Source organism: Lissotriton vulgaris, chromosome 6, assembly GCF_964263255.1.
Source record: "Lissotriton vulgaris chromosome 6, aLisVul1.2, whole genome shotgun sequence".
Lineage (NCBI taxonomy): Eukaryota > Metazoa > Chordata > Amphibia > Caudata > Salamandridae > Lissotriton > Lissotriton vulgaris.
Window position 1 is genome coordinate 1,361,200,713 of NC_141694.1, and position 23,048 is coordinate 1,361,223,760.

The 23,048-nt window shown below is 45.3% G+C and overlaps 1 protein-coding gene across 2 annotated transcripts in view; it reads right to left on the reverse strand.

Moving 5' to 3' along the window:
* USP34 (ubiquitin specific peptidase 34) overlaps positions 1-23,048 on the reverse strand; it is a 2,709,276-nt gene that overhangs the window by 2,362,575 nt on the left and 323,653 nt on the right. For both annotated transcript variants that reach the window (XM_086927486.1, XM_086927485.1), the window contains exon 14: positions 15,465-16,126. In XM_086927486.1, the coding sequence (XP_086783612.1) occupies positions 15,465-16,126 (662 nt within the window). The remainder of the gene's footprint in view (positions 1-15,464; positions 16,127-23,048) is intronic.

Here is a 23,048-nt window from a genome sequence, read left to right on the forward strand (position 1 = left end):
GTAAACGTTCACAATAAATAAAATAGGGTTCTATTCATTTATTTTGTGGCAATTAATTACTTGGGGATTAGCAATAATTCATATTGAGTCCCTAATAATTCTGTGTTTTCAAATAATATCAGCTGAAATATTTCGTCATCTTCCAAATTAACATTTCTTTTCAAGAGTAAACAGCAGTGTTGTGATATTTACAAGCTTTTTCCATCTTTACTTACATATTATCTGATTTTTAAATCTTGCAGTTCTTTATTTGGTTTATGGGAGAGAGCCAGAAAAAACCTTGGCACATATATACCTATTTTACAGGGCGAGCCCCGCAAACACGTACATCTTTTTGTCTTTTTTTAAAACAACTCTCTACTTTCCGTTTCTTAACTAGTTCATAACTATTTCCTCTATTCCTTTCCTGTGGTATTCACTCCTGTACCTATTTCAATTTAATTATGTACATTTTCTCAAGACAATTAAACTTTGAGTGTTGACGGGTTACCGATATGAACTTTAAATAGTGACTGGTAAAAAATGTCACAACACTTTTTTTTTTAAATGAGAGGAAGCATCTGAATATAAATTTAGAAACTAATCATGCTCATGAATGGCAGTTGCATTAGCTCCCCTTAAACGGATACTTTAGATCGAATACTTCGGTTCCTATTCAGTAGGCTACAAATATTTGATATTTCCACCTTAAGGAGAGTCAGTGAAGATTTACCTGGAGGTTCACTTGGATAATAGAGAAGTATATTTTCTTTCTCCTCCAGCGATTATCATTACTGGTCATTGAGCAAAATCCTGCACCTTAATAATTTGTGAAAGCAAAGGGCCCAACTAAAAAAGGTTTCTGAAGTACATCCGACTCACTTTGATATTGGCCTGGAGTTGGATTCAAGATGGTAAAAGTTTCACAAAAGTGTGAACAGGTCTGCAGATGATTGCCTTCGAGGATGTTTCGTAGCAAAGCAATTTTGGCAACTTTTGTGAAGGGAGCCACAGGTCTACCAGATACGTTCCTATTTGCTATTTGACAACAAAGATGGATACAGGAGTGTTTCCTTCGTAGAACGGATAATTTTGTTTTTGCAAAACGAGTTTGAAAAGACTCATTGTTAACAAACAGAGCTTTGTTTCATCTCAACTCTTTACTCTTGTGTAAAGAATACTCCAACTTTCTGGTAAATACCAGAGCGTAAAGGGACATTTCTTCAGGAGAGGAGGGCTTCTGAAACAATGTAGGCAAAGTGGTGATCTGATTATTGTGGTGATATGACACGACCTTGAAAACAGACCTGTGCAGTTTGTTCTTATGAAGTAGATTAGCTCAAAAATAGGACCCAAAGGGATTAGAAGGACTATGTGCAATTCCCAGAAAGGAAGTTTCCTGACTGGTGGAAATAACTTTTTTAATTTCCCAGAAGTCCTTCATAGCATAGGCTCTCCAAAAAGAAGTTTGTGAAGGACTTTTTCTGTAAGTAGTAAAAGTTGCAAAATAAACCTTTAAAGAAAAGAACTGCCGCCAAACTCGAAAAAGAAGAAAAGATAGGGGGATGATCACTTTTTCCTGTTCTACTGCATGCACCAAATGCAAAATATCTTCCACTTCAAGAAACAGGATGCCCTGGAGCACAGATGTTTATTCTCCTTCAGAATGCACATAAACTCTTGAGCGAGGGGGGCATGGGCAAGGAGGCAAAGATGGCAGTCTAGCTCAAGTGAGGCTCCTACCGCGCTCCTACCGCATGAAATCTATCCATTCTCATTCTACCTGAGCGTGCTAAGTGCAGCACCCCTTGTATGGCCCTAGACACGGAGGGTGCCTGTGCCACCCGTCGCGATGCTCCTAGGGAGGTGGCGAGGCAGCTGGACCCACGACATGAAGTTCGACTGCTAACAGATGGCGATTGTCACCGAGACTCCGCAGCCTGTGAAACGCAGACCAGCGCGTTTACTGGCTGGACTTGGCCCCCTGGATACGAAAGATCGGTGTGGAGCCGATGAGCAGACCCTTGACTTCCTGAGTGGAGCCCCGGACCGGTGGGGGCCCCCGCGCTGTCCCTGCCGGCGGGCTCGACCTCGGGACTGAAGAGGTGGCTGCGGCCGAGCATGGTTGGTCCCGGGGCGGACCACAGGAGAAACGACAAGGGGCCTGCCACATCCCCCCCCACCCGGTGCAGGTAGGGTGGGCACTGTGCTGTGCTACCCGCTGGTGGGCATTGTCCCAGTTACTCGGCCGACCGAGGAGGGTAAGGGGGGCAGCAGAGATATCCCTATCGCCTGCACAGGACTGCTCTCACCCACGGGGCTCTGGTTCGTGGGCCTGCCGACAAACTTCAGAGGGACCTCACAACCAAATCCTGGGGACCCTGGACTCTATAGGACAAGTAATTAAGCAGGGCCCTCAACACTTGGCGCGATACAGGCTGCAGGCCAAGAGGTCCCCCAGAAGCCTGGTGGGGGTGCATGTCTGACACTGGGGCTGTCCTTTCATACAGGCCTCCCACCTGACGGCGTGGACCAATACTTGGGACCTATCAGATGCCAGACTTGAATAGTGAACTTTGCAGGACACTGGTGACATTAGATTCTCGTGGGGACCACAGCCCCCAGGGAGGCCCTTCCCCAACCCTGCTTCTGCTCTCCTCTGTCGACGGTAAGATGCCTTCTGTGGATGCCTCGCACCCGTTCATCACTATGCACTGAACAGCCCTAGTGGATGAAACTGCAATGTCTCAATAAACTGGGCACTCTGTAGTCTTTGGGAAGCGCCTCTTTTGCCGGACTCACACATCCCAACAGGCCCGCGATCACTGGAGGCACCAGCGAGTGTGCTGTCCAAGCTGTACCTTGACCTGCATAGACACCCACCTTCTAGACTTCGCACCGGGCTCTGCTGACTGCAAGTGCTGCTTTTGGGCAAACCGGTTGGTGGGCTTGATCCAGCTCACATTAGGGTCAGACCTGCTTATTATCTCCGGGCCTAGCTGCTGTTGTGGGACTGCCTCCAGGACTGGGGTTGGGGGGGGAGGGGCCCTACAGGCAAGCTGTTCATGATGTCTTGTGGCAAGCTGACCTGACCCCAACATGCTGGTCTCCTGCCGCTCCTCAACGGAGACCAATTGATGATGGGATGAAGTAAATCTCCTCCACCCACATCGGCCCAAATTAAAATGGAACAGTACATCATTACCTCATCAGACCACAGAGAAATCGCGGAGGCCCCCCCACTCTTGGCCACATCCCAGTCCGCTGCGGGTTTGAGCATAATTCTCAATGCGATTCACGATTCGCAGGAAGTGGTGGAAAACAAGGTTGATGGTCTCTAGACAGACTTCTCGCTGTTGCGGCAGGACTTACGACAGTAGAAGATAGAATGACCTAAACTGAGACACGGATCTCCACAACTGAAAATAAAGTCACCACACTCCAACTTTAAGTATCCAAGTTAATGCCATAAGTTGCAACCCTTGACGCAAAGCCAGAAGACGCTGAAAATCACTCAAGGAGTAATAAACTGCGCCTAGTTGGCCTTCCCGAGACCTTAAAGAGTGCAACTCTAGCCAAAACACTGGAGGACTGGTTTTGATGAGGGTTCCAGCGGACAAGACCTCTAATATGTTTTCTACTGAGAGAGCGCATCGCTCCTTCACCCAAAAGCCTCCAACCAGAACCACACCTTGATCGGTTATGCTACGAATTTTTAACTTCCGAGACTGAGATGCAATCCTACGTGAAGCCTGGACCAAGGCAGATCTCAGACACCAGAATCCCACAGTAATGCCTTTCCCAGATTACACCAGGGCGGTGCAAAAGGGGTGATGATCCTTTAAGGAGCTCAACCACTCCATGCCATCAGCCTCCGTTATACACTTTCCATTTCCATCACGCCACAAGGTCATCTCTCAGTCCTCCACCTATTTCTTTGATACCCCGAAACAGGCCTGGGAATGGGCTAACAGAGAGACAATGGCTGTGACTTGCCGAGCTGGGGGAGTGCTGAGACATGAAGATTTCCCCCCACCGCTTCCCTTGCTAAAGTCCAGGAAGAAGTGTTCACGATCTCAGAGACCGAGGACTGGTCAACAAGAGATGGGTACATCGTCAAACACGCCCCTGGAGTGGGGGGTGTTCAAGTAGCGGTGGAGTCGGACCAGACCCTTACTGATAACCGCTGTTATTTTCCTTCCGAGACAACGTTCCGACCTCATCAGCATGAGTTTCATGAAGTGTCCGAAATGAGGGCAATGGCCCACAATGACATAAGGTTGGTTGAGGACACTTGAGGTGCTGGTGTGAGACGGTGGCTCGAAATGAGACTCATGGGTGCCCCATATAGTGGTTCTTGAATGTGTGTTGAACCTCATGACAGTGTGCATGAAAATTGTTGGGAACTTCCGAACCAGTCTATTCTCTGAACGCGGTCAGGCACAGTATCTGTCCTAAGGGTGTGTACACTGCCATGGAGTTCCCCGTGAGTTTTCTTCTTGTGTTTTCTTTAATTACCTGGTTCTAGATATATCTTGGCTTTGGGTGTCCGATGTCTCATGGGAAGAAGTATGGGAGAAGGGAGTTGGAGGGGGGGGTGGGGGGGGTGAAGATGTGTTAGTCCCGATAGGGTTGTTCTTTTGTTCTAACTTTGGTTTTACTTTTCACTAAGCATGTCCACCAATGCCATAATGTAGGGTTTTATAGCTGTGCTTGGGGTTTCCTTGCCTGGACGACCCAGGTCCTCATAGAGTCCCAAAATGTCCCATCGCCATCACACCACACACACATGATCACAATGCTCTCTTGGAATACTAATGGTCTTTTTTGAACGTATCAAGAGCTCTGCTGTTTTGTGCTATATCTAACCAGATGTAGTCCTGTTACAGGAAACCCCCCAATTAGGCACCCACTGCCCCTTTCTAGGACTGCCTTCTAGGCCAGGGGTTTTTGCTCTGGTTTTGCTAGAGGCTATAAGGAAGTGGCCCTCCTATTGCATAAATGCTTTCCCTTGACAATAAGCAAGATACATGAGGATCCCCAGGGGAGGTATGTGGGGGTTAAGGGCCATATGGTCGGTAGACACTACAACTTCATCTCATGTTACGCTCCCCCCCCCTCCCAGCCGTTGCAGGCCACCCTCTAGACACTCTGATCCTTATTGGTGGCGATTTACCCGGGAACCACTCTAGTTGGAGGAGTCTTTAATGCAGTCTCGGACCCGATCAGAACAGCTCAGTTTCTCCCGGCCTTGGCCGTCGGACTAGATAGGCAGGTCTATTTACCTAGGCTAATTTCATGGGCCTATGATATGCATGGCGCTCCTGGCACCTGTTGTTGAGGGTCTACATACACCAGTCCGCAGCTAAAAATACAGAGTATCGGATTGATTTGCTGTGGCGACTAGCGATGGACCTCCCTCTTGCTGCATTCCATCCAAATCATCCCTTGTGGCGTATCTGACAAAACCCCCTACTGGTAGAATGGGGCACCCACCAGAATACTCTAAATTCTAACTGGAGATTTAGGGGCCTATTACGATGGAGGATTTTTCGCAACATTCCGGGCCGGCGGAAGCCACCGCCGGCCTGGATGATGCGGAAAATCCTCTGCGGACCCACCAAAGACCCACCGCCACATTAGGATGGCTGGTGGGTCCAGGTTTCCGTCCGCAGCTTTTCCGCCTCGGTTGGCTTACAACCGCGGCGGAAAAGCTCTAATATGGTGATAGTGTCTCTCAGACACCGTCAGCCAGATTAGGATGGGCTATGAAACATGCTTTTCCGCCGTGGAAAAGCATGTGTAACTTCACTGCGGGGGCCCGTTGCGGGCCCCCTGGGTGAAGGGGGGGGGGGGTGTACATGGAGGGTACCGATGGTACCCCCCTGCATTTGTATGCAGAACTCGGCAGGCACCACATGGTGCCTGTCACTTTCTGCATACAAATGCAATGTATGCATTTTTACCATTTGGCGGATGCAGCTTGAAGCCGCACCCGCCGCAATGGTAAAAATAGAGGATGTGACTGCCAGGGTGACGGTCACATCCTAATTGCACAGGAGGGAACTCCGCAGGCCATGCGGAGGTGCCCTCCTACTCTATGGTGGCGGACGGACTCAGGTCCGTCCGCCATCATAATCGGCCCCTTAGTGTGTGGCATCTGAAGGCTCCTGAATGTGCCTCATTTGTGGAGGAGTCACAGGCTTTCTTTCAGGCTAATGAAGGTTCTGTGTCATCAAAGACGACGCTGTGGGCAACGAGCAAACCCTCCATGAGGGGACTGTTGAAGGGCAATGTGAGGCAGCAAGAGTGTCTGCAACAAAAGTGGGTGACTGACATAACTCAAATCCTTAATTCGAAGCACCGCTCCTAGCAATCTGACAAAGATGAGACACAGCGCCACATAGCACTGGCGAGGGTAGAGCTGCAGCAGGTTTCCCTTGAGGAGGCAAAGCAGTGCTAGAGGGCCTCGACCTAGAGAGTTTATGAATCTGGGGACAAATAAAGTAAATTACTGTACTGGCTAGCGACTTGCAATGTCTCCACCAGAGTAGTGCCTGCCGTTAGAGACTCAGTAGGCGTTCTCCAGGAGGAGTTGTCGGCAATCGCTCAGGCCTTTGCAACATTCTACGAAAACCTCTATACATGTCGTCCAGCGCCCCCTTCGGAGAAAGAGAACCTATTGTCGGGATATTGCGTTGCCCTCTATTCAATTTCATTGGCCCATGAATTAAATCAGCCTCTGACTGAGAAAGCAGTGAAGCCATATCTGGACTCCAATCCGGGAAGACCTCATGCCCAGACAGATACCCCACTGAATATTATAAGATGTTTTGTACCATTTTAACACCCCACTTGCTGAACGTCTATGCTGAGGAGATACAGCAGGGAATGTACCTAGACTGTGCCACCACTGTGGTTATCCCAAGAAGGGCCTGCCTCAAGACCGGTGATCTTCTACTGTCTGATCTCACTTATTAATGCAGACATCAAGATCTTTGCTTAAGTTCTGGCTGCTCGGCTGACCCCTACCCTATCACATCTCTTTCACCCAGATCAATGTGGGTTCATGCGGGCAGAAGCACACTGCACTGCATTCGTCTCCCAAGCACAGGAGTTGGATGGTGCCTTGGCCCTGATCCATGTGGATTTTCGCAAAGGCCTTCGATACAGTCAATGGGAATTCCTGGAGGCAGTCCATCTGCAAGCAGGTTTGTGAACGACGTTTTGCAGAATGGTCCATCTACTCTACCATAATCCCACAGCTCAAGTATGGGTGAATGGAGTTCTGTACGCCTCTTTTCAAATTCATAGAGGCACGCACCAGGGGAGACTCCTCTCCTTGTGACTATTTGCTCTAGCTATTGGGCCATTGGCGTGCCTCATACACAGTGAGGCACGGATACTGGGCTGGAGGTGGGGGAGTGGACTTTAAAACTACATGGCGTTATACGCAGATTATATACTCCTTTTTCTTGGGGACCCTCTGGCCTTTGGCTCTTGAACCCTAAAGATTCTTCATCTCTACGGTGAGGAATCCGGCCTTCCCATTAATGTGAGTAAATTAGTATTGGTGGAGGTAAAGGCCACCGTTGAGGGGCGAAGCTGCAGCCCGGACACCCCAGAGGGCAGAACGCTTTTAAGTATTTAGGAATCACATAGCACACCTCCCAGATCTGGCCTGGACTCTTAACTTTCAGAACTTGGCCTCGAACATTGATAGAGACATGCGTTTGTATTAGGAAATTTCCTATATCCCATATCCCAGGGGTGGTTCCATTCTGACTTCCAAAGTCACCATATGTACTTGAGTTGGCAAGCACCGCCAACCTTTGATGGAGGTAAGTTAAATAGGAATTACACAGCTGGGAGATGTATAAAAGGGTGGAAAGCTGATGTCCTTCCAGGAATTGAAGGATCAATATGCTCTGGCTAACACTCAATTTTGTGGCTTCCTTCAACTGGGGCATGCCCTGAGGTCACATCTTCCTCCGGATACTCAGCTCCCTGAATACAGCCTCTTGAGTCCAAGCTTTTGGTGGGGCGCCTAAGAAAAGAGGTAATATCTCAAATCTACCGCTCCCTGATTATCCATGACCGGGTGGCTTTGCATCCCTACGGCAGAAATGGTGGGGCAAGGTGGGTGAGCTAGACGATGTTCGGAGGGAGGCATGCCTGGCTCCTAGGGAATAGGCAATATCTGGATGCCTGCGTATGGTACAGGTGAATTACCTACATGCGACCTATTTATCACCATGTCGCATCCAACTAATGTTTTATGCTGCTCATGCCGCATGTGCACACTGTAAACGTGATGAAGACTAGTGCACAGCTTCTAGTTATGTCGTAGTAGGTTGGATTTTCATGGGAGATTTCAGATAAGACCATCAATTTTTTAGATGTTCAAATTACCTTATCCGATAAAGGTATTGAGACAGACATTTACCGTAAGAGCACAGATAAGAACAACACCTTACATTACAATAGCTTCCACCAACCTGCCCTTAAACAACATTTACCTGTTTCTCAAATGATGAGAATTAAAAGGATCACCTCAGACCCTGAGAAGGCATCCAAAAGAATTGAAGAAATGGGCAAAAGATTCACCACAAGAGGTTATCCGGATGAAATTATTTCCACAGCCCAAGAAAATGTTAACAAGATGAAACGCAACGATCTACTAAAGACCAGAATAAGATCTGATGAGGCAAGAACAACTATTGTATCTAAATATTCAGTTTCTAGTAGAAATTTCAAAAAGATCACCACAAGACATTGGGGAATTTTGAAAGCCGAACCAGATTTCAATTCTATTTTTGACAATCCCCGGATTTTTGCTTATACCAGAAAGAAAAAACGTAGGTGAATTTTTGAAATCACCTTCACCTACCATGTACAGAGGAACCAGACCATATTTACACTGTGGGAATTTTAATAACATCATAAGAGGACCATAACTCATCCGATGAAGGGACATAATCTGAAACTACGGGTCAATGCGACATGTGATACCCCTAATGTGATCTACATGTCAAAATGCCCTTGCGGCAAAGTATATATCGGAAAGACTGAAATAAAAATAAAAACTAGGATTAATGAACATAAATCCAACATAAGGACCCACAACCAAAAATCATCAGTGGCACTTTTCTGAAGCATACCACAATGTGTCTCAATTACAATTTCTTGTCCTAGAAACTGTTGAAAAAAAGAAGGATTGGACAACACCAAATGTCTCCTTAAAAGAGAGAATAACTGGATTTACACCATGAACTCTAGTAAACCTTTTGGGTTAAGTGATCTCATTGAATTGGCGTGTTATCTTTAAATTGTTATGGCAATTATAATTATGCCGTTAGTGTTATCCTATATTCTGTGAAGTCTATGTAAGGTTACAATTCAATTTTCTATTTATAGGTTAATTTTCATGTTATTATTACCGGTTTTCATTTGATGCTTTTCAACAACACACATTGAGCATTATTACCATTTTGATTCACTTTTTATGTAATTTTTTCCTTAAAAACACACCCGTTATGTAGTATTCTTTCTACTATGCTCATAGTCACAAGATCGGCACCACGCCCAACCGGGATGCCGTTTCTCTAAAACCAGGAAATAGTACCTGATTTAAAGTTAAGCACACTACGTATATCATACCACACGAACGAGAAAGTAGGGAGAGACGCCACGCGCCCCACAATTGCAAGTTTTTATTAAAACTTCGGGAAGTGTATTACTATACACACACCATTACGATTTTTTTCGCGAGAATTCACGATCCTTTTTTCGTTTTCAGTGTTCCGTGAACTGTTTAAGTAGAAATACGCTTTACCGCCGACATGTAAGTTTCATGTTTGTTTTTTGCACATCCTTCCACTGAGTTTTACCTGCACATATTTTACACTGTGTGTTACACATTTCGAGCACTAGCATGTTTTTTCACGCATGGAGTGAATTATAGAGCGATAATTACTACATTAGTGAATATATTTTTGTTGTTTACCTATATAGCACATGCTCCCTGATGAAGGGCACACAATGCCCGAAATGCATTGGATAAAGCTATGATGTCAAAGGAACCTAATGATACACAAATGATATACAACGGAAAGATATGAAATGAAAACAATTTCAGAAACATTAACTATGGAATAAAGAAGGAGTTGAATCAAACAATGAAATTGAGTAATACTTTTTTGAAAGGAATCCTTGACTAATCATCGCGGAGATAAAAGTGTGCACCAGGGGATGCAACTAATGACATATTAGAAGCACTTTCTTATTATGCATGTGCAAACTGCACACTCCCTGCTGCTGACTTTTCCCATATGGCATGGGGCTGCCCGGCGTTGCGCTCCTTCTGGACTGGGGTGGAGCACGAGATATCGGCGGTACTGGGGCGTCCAATTGAATTGGGTCTCAGAGCTGCAATACTGGGGCTTGTGAAGGAGCTGGGGGTTTACGATCTTTATGATCTCAAAAGCTCTTTATAGGGATTACCTGTCTGGTAGCTAAGAGCGATCTTGCCTGGCTGTGGAAGCAACCCCCCAGCACCTTCGATTCAGAGCACTAAGGATCCTCCTGGATTTTTTTAGTAAGCTAGCTAGACGATGAAGAATGGGATCAAAACTACCAGAATAAAGACATACAGAAACCTCACCTAGGCGGTCTGCCATTTCCCCTTTGTCCCCGGTTGGAACAACAGGATGTGAAATCCACTCTTTTGTTGTCTGCAAAGAGGTCTATTTGCAGAAAACCACACTAAAAATGTTGTTCAATACCTATTCATTTATGATCCATTGTGGTTTTCTGAATAGTCCAGGAGAGGCAATCTTGCCTGTGCAATCTTAACACCTGGGAGGTGGACAGCAGTGACCTATAGATTTCTGCTATAAGGCCTTTCCAAATTGTCTGTGGTTCGTGAGACAATATTCTGGATCTTAAGCTTCCTTCTTAGTTGAAGTACTACATTCAGCTCCACCATTAAAGTTGTGGAGCCTGTCTGAATTAGCAAGAAACTTGATCTGAATACTGGGAGAAAAGACTTGAGAGCCAGGTGAATGGCTCAGAGTTCTAAGACATTTAATATAAAAGGGTAAGCTTATCTTTCCAGCTTCTCAACAACTAGCATCATAGGTCTTATGGGCACCTTTGAAGCAGTCACACATGAAGGCGAGCACGAGGAACCATAAAAATGAAAAACGCTGTTGAACTTAAAATAGATGAAATTTTGGCATGTTGTTGGCTGAGATATTTTCAGATGAGAGTGATATTTCAGACAGTCAGACAATAACCTTTCCCCTGAATGATGAACTCCTGCACTGCCTAAAATAGGTCCCAGGTACTGCACAGACTGACTCCGGGCCTGGATGATGGGGAGGTCTGGACTGCATCTATTAATGTGAAGCCTTCTGTCGAACCGAGTCTTTGATGAGCCACTTGCTGAAATGTGATAAGACAAAATCTTTCATTTCAGATGTGCAGCCTCTACTGCCATACATCTTGAAAATGTTCTTGGTGGTTACCTCAGCCTCAATAGTAGGCCTTTGTATTGTAAGTGCTCCTCTCCAAGAACCTCTGGAACTTAGATTCTTTTGAGGTGTCCGAACATGGAAGTAGACTTCCTAAAGGTCCATGGTAAATATCCCATCTCCTCGATGGAGCAGACAGTACATCTGGCCAATGGCAGCAGCCTGAATTTTTCTCTTAACCCTTTTCTCTGCTGTCTTCAATGCTTCAGAATACTTAAATGGGTCCTTTCTTTTAATCCAGATAGTAAAGTAAATTAACTAAGTTTCCTTTCAGATGAAACTCTACAGCTTGTTTACTGAGGAGATGGCTTTCTTACAGAGCTGTCCTGATGGTACCGTATGACGGCTGAAGAGGTATCATAGGCAGAAGCACCCAGAGACGTTTTGTCACCGTAATACTGGTTTGGAGATGCTTCCCGCTATTTGAAGAGGCTAACGAAGGGGAAGAATTACAGTTTTTTCCATCCTCATGCTTATCTGCAGCAGCAAAATATGGCTAACCTTTTCTTTCAGTTGGGATTCTTTGCTAGAATGGCTGCCTCTGCATTCGATGAGGTAGATACTGTAATCACTTATCTCTCTGTTGGAAGTAACACCTTTTTTTTGTACTGAGTTTTATATAGGCCGAACTTGACCCGAAGGTATCGGGTATCAGAGACCTTTATATAGCACCAGTTGTGTTATATGAGGACACATTCATTTTTGTTAGGCACGGGGAGATTAAGTGATTTGCCCAGAATCACAGGATGTTCAGCGCCATTGCTGAGACTCGAACCCGGATCCCCAGATTCAAGGTTGACCGCCCTAGCCGTTAGGCCAACTCCTCTTTGTGACACCTAAATTAATGTTTCCTGGACTCCTTTTTATTTTTAAGGACCAGTACACTAACTGCATCACCTCATCTTCATACACTACTTTGTTTGGTCAGCAGATCAGCTAATGAGTTGAACCATAGAATGGAAAGTGGAAGATATTTGGTTTCTAATTTCAAGCCCCTGAAATGGAAAGTGGAAGAAATGGCCAAAGTAAGGCTATGACAAACATGAGTTTCTACTTTCAGGAGACTGAGGGGGTGAAGAATTTTTGTTTTCCTGCAGAATCCTTGTCATGTGGTACTATGGAAGAACAAGCAGTAGTATAAAAACTCTAACCCACAGACACAAGTAGAGAATAGAGCTGTGGATCTACTGTTGGAAAAAGGGGCTCTATTTATTGGGCCTAGAATTTTACTGCAGGCTAGAGAAGTTGATTTGACAGTAGAAGAAAACAAAAAAGTTGCCTAGCTGGCTTAATCAGGCCCAGGATCAATGTGCCTAGGGGAAATTCATTGATGAAGGATCTCAAAAATGACCAAAGTCAAGATGGGATGCCATTGGACTGCCGAGTTTGAGTGCACCTCTTGCAAGCACCTCGTGCTACTGTCAATCAGTGAGTTACACAAAGTTGCATTCAGTTAATAGCCAGCAAGAAGAAAATGATGTATACATTCTTCTCCTGGAATTCCTTACTCTGGGATGCCTTATTCAGGAACACTGTACTCTCCATGCCACTGGATTCAAGCTATCCTGGCTGATGAGGGGTGAAGCCCCGAAACCGGTCCTAGGATGCTTGTTTCCAGTCCAGGGAGGACCTGGCCCGGCCTGGCAGTTAGGGCTGGACTGTTCCCATTGGGCACAGGGTCTAGACTGATTAGCATATAGCTTGGTTTAAATTGGAATGGCATGGTGAGCAAAAAAACAATAGATATAGGCCCAGATCTCTGTACTGAGTTGAATGTATGACACTGTTCTGCATTCTGTCCATCAATTGTTCTTTCTGATTTTTTTCAAGAACACTGGGCATGACTACAATGCTTTCTTCTCAATGAATAATGTCTTCTATGTGTACAAGAATGAGTCAAAGATGCAGAGTCTTCCTCTGTGGAAAATGTGTACATCCATGTGTAGATGTTATATGAGCAGGACATACTAGAGTAGCTGGTTGGGAAATCCCCTCTGGCTTCTCTTTTGTGGCACTGTGTGGCCTGGTCCCTGGTAGGTCGGACTTCAAGGAAGGGCCTGACCACATCAAGCTACACTATGAAATCTCCCTGGGACCTGGAGCCAGAGAGCTAGTCTACAGCTTTATGCATACATGCCTCCTGCACCCAAACAGGATCAGTGCCCAGAACAGGTAAAGCTGAAATGAGGGACTCAGAAGTTTAAGAGGCAAGAACATGAAGGGGTAATAACAGGTCTTAGAAGCAAGAACTCACTTCCTTACAATAGCATTCCTGCTATAGTTTTAGCATGAAACTCACTTCCTGCCTACCTCCAAACATTAGCTTCTATATTAACCTTCATTTATATCATTTATGGTCTTCCCCACACCTATGCTTATTCACCTTCTGTTTCTCTGCCCCCAGCAACCACCCAACAATGGCTGAACTGCATCATTCTTTTAGTTATTGATGTAACTAATGTAAAAAGATCCAAATCCGTCCATCACCACCCCCTTTTGTACAGCTTTGTTCGCCATAAGTTGGCAGGGTATGCTCAGACGTGAGTCCTTTGCTCACTTTGCAACTGGATTCAAGCAAGCCGGGCTGAAGACTGCTGAAATGCCAGAAACCGGTCCTCGGAAGCTTGTTTCCGGTCCAGGGAAGGCATGGCTTGGCAGTTCGGGCTGGGCTGTTCCCATGAGGCACAGGGTCAGACTGATTTGCATATGGCCATGTCTGAACTGGAGTGGCACAGTGGGCTAAAGAATGGTGATGGATTAAACCCAGATCTGTTGACTGGGTGCGAGTGTTTGATTGGTTCAGATGCTCCGTCCATCACCACCCCCTTTTGTACCTCCAAACATTAGCTTCTATATTAACCTTCAGTCAACTACTGACAACTTTTGAAGCTTGTCTATCAAATGCCTCTCCTTTTGTGCTTACTGAACAGTAAATCTCCTCTATGAAATTAACATTTATATAATTTATGGTCTTCCCCACACCTATGCTTATTCACCTCCTGTTTCTCTGCCCCCAGCAACCACCCGACATAGCTGAACTGCATCATTCTTTTAGTTATTGATGTAACTAATGTAAAAAGATCCAAGTCTTTTTGTATGCAGTGTCACAGGGATGCCACATATATATGTTGGGAGGGGACCTTAAGTCTGACCCTAAATGCTCCACATCTCTTTTGTGAATGGCTGAGAAATGTTTTCTTATCCTCGACGAATGAGAGGAGACAGCAATGCCAGTAGCCAACAGTGCTAGGGAGGTGAAATTTCAGAATCACTATTTGAGTAAAGTGGCCCTTTCTGTTCTCTTATAAGCACACTGTATATGCACAATAATATAATCTTGGTGCACCCCACATGCGTTCACAGTATAATGTAAGCAAAATATGCTGAAGGCCTAATCTCGGTTTTGGATATCAACTTGTTTAAGTCAATGATGGATGTTAGAAGTGGGGGGTTGAAATCCTCCAATCCCTTATGGGTTAGCTAGTAATAAACGCACAGGTATCAACCCTCAAAAGATATTGGAAAAATAGATGGTGAGTTTATAACATTTAATGTGTTTTAGTACTACAAATCTAAATGAAGTAGGTCATACTATCAAATACTCTTGCTTTGTGCACCTAACTTCAGAGGACTTCGGATGTAATAAGGCAACTAATTGATTAACAATACGGGGAGCCAAAACAATTAAAAAGTATGCTGAAGACATACAGAATTCAGATCTAGAAATGCTTCAACACCAAGCTGTAAACGTACTGAATAACTGAATAGCAGGACTAATATACGTGACTCCGTACTTGCATTAGTTGTGGTCTTAGAGGGTGAAGCATGCCCCTAAATGCTACCAAAATGGTATCTTCAATAATTATGTCATATTCAGAACCATATAGTTATTTAACAATAGTACGTTTATGTCATAATTTGTTGAATCACAAATACTAAAAGAAAACCTACCCATCGTGATGGTGGTGGTGGTGATGGTGGTGGTGGTGATGGTGGTGGTGGTGATGGTGGTGGTGGTGCTGTGGCCCAATGAACCTTCTGCAGTTGAACAATTCATTTCCAATAGCTTCTCCAAGAAAATCTCCAGTTCGTGCAATACATGAGTCCTGAGAGGCATCCATGTGTGCAGCAGTTATTTCGCCTGCCATATCACATTCTGGATCTTCAGGGTGTGAGCAGGCATCTATCATTCTAATTCGATCATCAGCTGGTTGGCCAGATTCAGTTTCAAAAACCCTATCCTTGCTTGTCCCATTGCTTGCACCATTTATTTCTCCTCCAGCATGAGAATCTACCGGACAAATTGCAGCTTGCGATTCCAACTTCCTTTTCTGGAGCTCAGCAGTCCTGCAATTTTTCTGTGGGGTTTGAACCCCATCTTCTTCTTCATCATCATCCTCATCATCTTCTTCATCTTCTTCCTCTTTAAGTGCTTCAATATCTGCAATGTCATCTGAATGCACCTCACTACCTGGGCTACCTGCAGACTGGCTGGCATGACTAGAATTCACTTCATTGCTGGATCCATCACTGTGGCCACTGCTGCTACCTGGGCCGCTGCTGGCATCCTCTCCACTGTTAGCCGTTTCATCAGAACTCCCTTGCATAGACTCCTGCAAATGATCAAAGACAGTGTCACCTTAAAGTTTATAGTATTTTACATGACAATAAAATTGTATTCATACAACTCTGTCTATTACACTTTTCTTAAGATATTATAGGAAAACATGATGTGAAACAGTTTGGTAATTTCATTAGAATATTGACTTGTCAATTTATAATTACAAGTATGACCAGCAAATAAATTTTCCATAATTTTCAACATAACAGGATTTGTTTTGCATTTCGTCTCTTGGTGAAGGAACATAGCCAAAACGATTCAACCAGACAGCTATGTATGCTGCAGATTAGGAATGATTTGAGTAAAGGTTGATCCCATTCAGTAATGTAATTGACAAACTAAAAGATTAAAACATTGCCTCAGGAATTTCCAAATTACCTTGAAGACTTTGATGACTCATTCCCATCATGTTTTGGGTCTCAGCATCAGCTCTCTCAAGTACCAAGAGCCAAAATGAACATTTGAGCTGGAATTTTACTAGGGAGCAAGGGAAGCGCCAACTATTGCTTTCAATACAGATCTTATGAGAATTAAATGGCAGGAAGATTCCACAGTCTGCCTAATTAATGGTCTACTTATGCCACATCGGCCATACACAGCTTTTAGTGTTAGCCTATTCACTGAAAGGTACATGTAAGCAGTTGTAAAATGTTTAAGAAGACAAAGACACTGCCCTAACTCAAACACAAGAATATACAAACTTTCAAAACAGAAAGACATTTAATGCTTAAGTAGTGAGACCTAAAAGAAAGGTTCCACACACCATGGTAAAAAGAAGCAGGATACTGGAAGGCGAAAGTTCAGGAGACGATCCTTTTACACCACACTGCTTTTATTCAAGTAAAAGGGTAAGATTAATTTCTAGCATGCCTGGACTGGGAAATACCTTTAACTAAGATATTTGGGTAACTCAACAATACTAAGGCCATTGTATAGACTTTATTACTTCACAGATTAATAGTTCAATTTTATAATACTATTTCTGAGAAGGAAATTAATCCCACACAGGGTGTATGAAAAAGTCCCACAGAGGCTGAACCTTGATTAACGGGGACAGAAGGAGTGTGAGAAATGTTCAAGGTGCAATTGTTTCAACAGGATATCAAGAGGGAACACAGGGACATTGACAAAATCTTACTAGAGCCAGACAATAAAGGGGTTCATAGTTAATGCTGAAATAACGTCTTAAAAATAGAAAACTGGAGAACTATCTCACAGTTAATGAAGAAATTCGGCCATTTTGAACGAAGGTACAATGGGTATTAAGGACCACCTGAGTGCTGTAAAAAATACACCAAGGAAACAAAGTATGACGTTTAGGCACTGCTAGCTGTTAGGAGTCCTTAAAATAAGTTAAGTCTGAAGATGGTTCTACAGCATTAATATATTTAAAAGATTCACATGTTTTTGAAAACTCCCCCATATCGAGGGTAAAAAATTTCACTGGATAAAAAATGGGCGTTTAAGCAAAAGACACAAAAAATCAGAGTCAGTTTGACCCACTTTTACACATCTTTGTCGGCCTTGGATGGATCCCTACCTTTAGCACCTCCTTTGTTCAGATTCTAAATGTTTAATATAAACATGCAACACAAAGCATCAACAAAATGAAACAAAAAGTCAGAGCGGCAGTAAGGGTAGCATGATTATCTATAAAAGATACCAATGCTGATGACCAATCTTTAATGTTTAGTAATTTGATCTTCTCTAGCTTCAGTATTTTTATAGATGTAAATTACACTCAGAACACAAAGCAGTGAGAAGAGCTGGTTCATCATACAAATAGATTCTCAAGGACTCCTTGCCCAACAACCGCATCATGCCTTTGTGTCAGCATCTAGATGATAATGCTAATAGAAAATGTGTATGATTTCCCAGTGGCCACAATGCAAATGTCCACCAGTGGCAAACTGGCCATGGAAGCGGATGTAGCATCCCACACACTCACTGAAACAGCGGTCATTCTCCAACACAGCAGTCTATCCACCTAAAGATAGGCAAACCAAAAGCAATCTACACGCTATCTATCGAGAAGACTACAAAAAGCCTAGTTCTTGCCATCAAAATAGCAGCTGACCTTGAGAAATTTGGGGCCACAGACTTTTGTTGATTTGAGAATTGATATACTTACAATATTAATAAATAAATGTAGCGGACCGACTTTCTGAAGCCCAGCATTTGCAGCACTCCTCTCTGCCTTAGATATTAGAAGTTAAGGAATACTTTCAAAGGCACAATTTGGTTGACATGAATCTCAACTCCACATTGGGCGCCTGTAGTTCCTAAAAATACATAGGATCAGCGCGTTTGGACCACAGACGGATTGGTGTCTAGACTGATTCCGGAGACCCTCAAAGGATATGTTAGACCTTTGGACCAGCTAGCTCACAGTGCCACCATACGCCCCCTAACCTTATCAAGGAGCGAATAATTTCTGTCAACCATCAAACATGACAACCCTTGATACTTCAGGGATCGTGGAAACAGTACAGTAATTTTCGCTCAGTCAATCATGCTCAGTCTCAGAGAGATACAAAGAATAAACTCTGGGGACGTTTTCAATAAGCATTTATTGAACCAGCATCATTCTAGTATAAAACTTGTGTGCTGCCACAATCCGTAGACCAAATCAAATGTAAAAGAAGCCCCAGCAAAATCAATAGAAGGTAGAATTCTACCATGGTGCTCAAACATTGAATATATGCAGGCATATAAATATGACAGTAGCGTATTCCTACGATGCAAACCCTACCTAAGGGTACCTAGCATTTATGTGGGTGTAAAGCCAAGAATCCCCTAGGAAAGAGCCAACCAAATTACCTGATGTTAGAGAATGAAGGACCTTGTATTGGTCAGTAGTTGGAACACCCCTCACGGGATGTCAGACCGTGGCATGTTGGAGCTTCAGCAGGCCCGGAACTCAGTATCTTGTGTCAGTGTGGAAGCGTCTCTTCTGGTTACCTAGTGAAGGTGCGGTTCTTTTATACCACAAAGATAGACTTGGTGTTTCTACTGCAAGTTATATGTTGTGAGTACGATTATGTAAATGAGATTAAATCAATACTTGCAATTATGCAAAGTAGTTCTGCCGCCCTAGGAAAAAGAAGACCATGACTTTTATACAAAGTATGTTAACCCTGTAATGTACGTCATGTGCAGGGGAATTGACTAAGAATTCTTGTGCATAATAGAGAAGGCTCGTTTCAAGAAAACCAATCGACATTTATTCAGCACATAAATGGGTGAAAGGTCAGCGCTAGTACCATTATGCAGAGCAAGGTAGGACAAATGCAGGTAAAAGGTTGCTTCGCTACTTAGGCCTAGGTTGAGGTACCTAACAATACCACCCCCTTGTCCATCTTCCCCAGGTGGCCACTTTGTTCTGCCATCTTGAACCTCAGATAGGCAGAGACCCCTGGGAGCATCTGACTGATTAGACCAAGAGTAGCATCCCTGACCACTACTGATAGGTCAGTTACTGCAGAAGTAGTCCTACCCTCTTTCTGAGTTACTTAGAGGCTCCCCTGAGGGTGGATCCTAAGATTCCTCCGGACTTAGTCTTCAAGAACAGACTGACTTCCTGTGATGATTTGTCTAAAGATTCTTCTGCCATTGGGCACCGAACTATGCTGCTCTACCAAGCCATGAACTAAGACAACGACTGTTTCTGGTAGGAAGACTCCTACTGCAAGTTCATGTCTGTGCTCTTCCAGGTTCTGCAACTTCTGTGGCAGTGCATCCTCTGGAGTCTCCCCACGACTCAGCCTGTATCAAGATAGCAAGAAGGAATCTCCCTTGGAGCGAAGGAGTCAATCCTCTGCATCCGTAGGCATCTTGACGATGTACAGCTTGTGGATTCTGCTGTCCCACAGACACCTCCCGGCTCTGCAACACAGGTGGAGGTTTGTTGGCTCTCCAGAGGCCTGACAAGTCTTCTCTGCAACTTGGGAGACTGTAATCCCTCTCCAGGCAAGGGAGACTGTAATCCCTCTCCAGGCAACTGGAAACACCCCTGTGCACCGTGTCTGTTCATCATTACGAAGGTTTGATGGCTGTCCTCATCGAAGCTCTTCAAGTTCCAAGAAGCCCCGGCCTCTGACATCACAAAGCCCCAAGAGCGACGTCATCCCTGTAGGAGAGTAGGGTCTGCTTTCCTATGGTCACCCCACTTTTTGCTTTTTGCTTTACTGGTTTTCGACTTAATGTGACTGTGGGCCTGCTAATCAAACCCACAGCGCCCAGCTGTTCTCTCTCTAAATTCATGCCATGTACTTTAGGTACATCACCAATTGGGAATTGGGTCAACTTATGAGCCCCTGTACAGTGTACCTTAGGTACCCAGGGCATAGGTGCATCCAAGGCCTACCAGGGGCTGCAGCATGTATTATGCCACCCCTGGCTGGCCATTCACATTGACACAACTGGCTGATCACTCAGCTGGGGCAAGGTTGTGTAATCACCCCTTGCTTAGGTGTAGTATCCCTATACCTACCTTTACATATAGACACATATATACCTAGAAGTCACTCCTATGGCAGGCCTTAACAATCAGAGTGCTTGGTTTTATGTGAGATGAGGCTCTAGAATGAGCTGAGCCTGTCTGCAGCTTTCAGAACCATGTCCTTATAGCTGTTCTATGACATAGCCATACCATATACTCTTAAGTGCATTATCATCCTCACGGTTGAATGCTAACTTTGGTTTGGCTTTATCAAAACATGTTGTGTAAGGTGTCATACGCTTTGGAATACTACCCCCTCGCCAGTTCTGGCGACGGGGGTAGCATTCCACCCTTCTAGAGGGAGAAGACATGTTGTTCCTAGTAAACCCGGTTAAAGTTAACCAGAGCCTCAGCATCACAAAATGGATGCTGCTGCCACAGACACAAGTCTGACCTCCTGCTGCTGGGAGTCCTTACAGCGAGGGAGGCTTGGACAATAGGTTTCCTGTCTTTGGAGGTGCTAGCACCACCCCAGACAGGCCACAGTGTATTGGGGCAGGGAGGGCTGAATGAAATAAGACACTGCCTGGGGCACACAAGGTGTCCCATGCATAGCCCGGTTCAAACCAGTTGCTGGGGCACTCCAGCCCCAGCTATGGCGCAAAACTGGACAAAGGGAAAGGGGTGTAACCACCCCCTTCCCTGGTCCCACCCATAGGAGGGACCTAGCAGGTAATCCAGCCCCTCAGATTGGTATATAGGTAGAAGCTGAGTCAAAAGACTTTAGATTTATCCTGAACTGAAACTTGAAACGAAACTCTGGACCTTAGACATTCTACTGAACATAGAAGACTGAAGAATCTCGCTTGTGGTCAAGGAGTGACCACCCTGTGCAAACAGGCACCATCCAGCGATCAGCGGTTTTCTTAGTCGACGCTCCCACCGGAGCCCGATCACAGAGCCGGACAAGAACCAGACTTCCAGACTTCCTTGAACCCGATCCACAGCCACAACAAAGCTGAGACCCGTGGAGGCGACGAGAGACGTGGGACCAGCCATCTTGAAAAACCTGCACTTTGCTACTTATGCAGCTCCCGAGGCACCTTTGAAGCTGTGCATTGGGGATTGAGAAGCCCCAGCTGCGAGTAAATATAAATATAAATTGATACTTGTATAGCGCACTACTCACCCGCAAGGGTCTCAAGGTGCTTGTACGAATACCGCTGTGGAACCCATCCTGGCTTTCCCTGTGAGGCTTCCACTCCTGGGCACCCCCAAGGTGGAGGCCAGGCATCCTTAGCGTTGTGGGGGCCGTTGTGGAGATTAAGCAAGCTATTGCCCAGAGTTGCAGAGTGGGACTCCATGATTGGAATAGGCACCGAAGCGAGAATTATCAGGTCCGTGGAATTTTTGAGCCCAAGACCCGCCGAGGTGGGGAATTGAACCCTGGTCCCGGGCTAGACCTCTGCATCAGGGTCTGCCGCTCTAATCATTGAGCACCTCCTACACCGACGCACAGCCCTCCACACTCCACCAGTGCCGCGTGGGGCCTGCTAGTGTTTTTGTGCTCGACGCGTCTGTCCGGTCACTTGCCCGTTGGCTAGTGGCCTCTGTGACGACAAACCTACAAATGTACACCGCTGGCCTGGTTGCTCCAGGCTGGCCCTTGCTTCCCTTAAAAGGAGAAGCCCTGCAGACCTTGCTGGTCTGCGACAGAAGCCATCTTCGATTCCTGCGTGGGTTGCCTTTGCCAAGGCTTGTTGACTCCAATCCGGAAACCGATACTGCCAACAGCGAGATCCTTCGTGGGACAGTCTGTGCCCAGCTCCTGGTCATCGTTGACACCTCCTGCACCACGTGGCTGCAGAGACAAGCTTCACGAGATCACCTGATTGCTTCACGACATCGCCTGGTTCCTTCCTGGTCACTGGCTAGTGACCCATACTCTGTCCCTCCTGCTTTCAGGTACTCTTTATCCTCGATCCGCCCTTGGATCCAACCGGACACTTCTCTCCTGGTCGCCTGCAGCATCTTTCTTCAAGGCTCCATAGGATTCCGCGACGAAACCCGACCCACTTTGACACCTATGCGCCCGCTTCCTGCGGGTGAGGTAACGCAAGTACTCCGGTGCTCCTGTGGGTATTAACTATCCTAGTGTCCCAGTTTTCAGTAGCTTTCTACTAGTCCATCTGGAAGTTTCCCCCCAAAATTTTTTCCAATTCTTTTGTTCCCATTATAACTCTATGGTAACTCGCGTGTGTGTTAAGACACTGCACACGCCTCCCGTGGGCCTCCTGCTTCCTAACCTTTGGTAGTACAGCGTAGCCCCAGCGATTCCCTAGGCCTATTCCTTGTTCGTGACGTGGTTCTTATACCACTATTTTAGTATATGGTTTTACGTGCCCCTAGGGCTCTACTGCATATTGTGCAACTTCTCACAATCCCTGCTTGCCAAGGCTTGTTAGTTGACCCT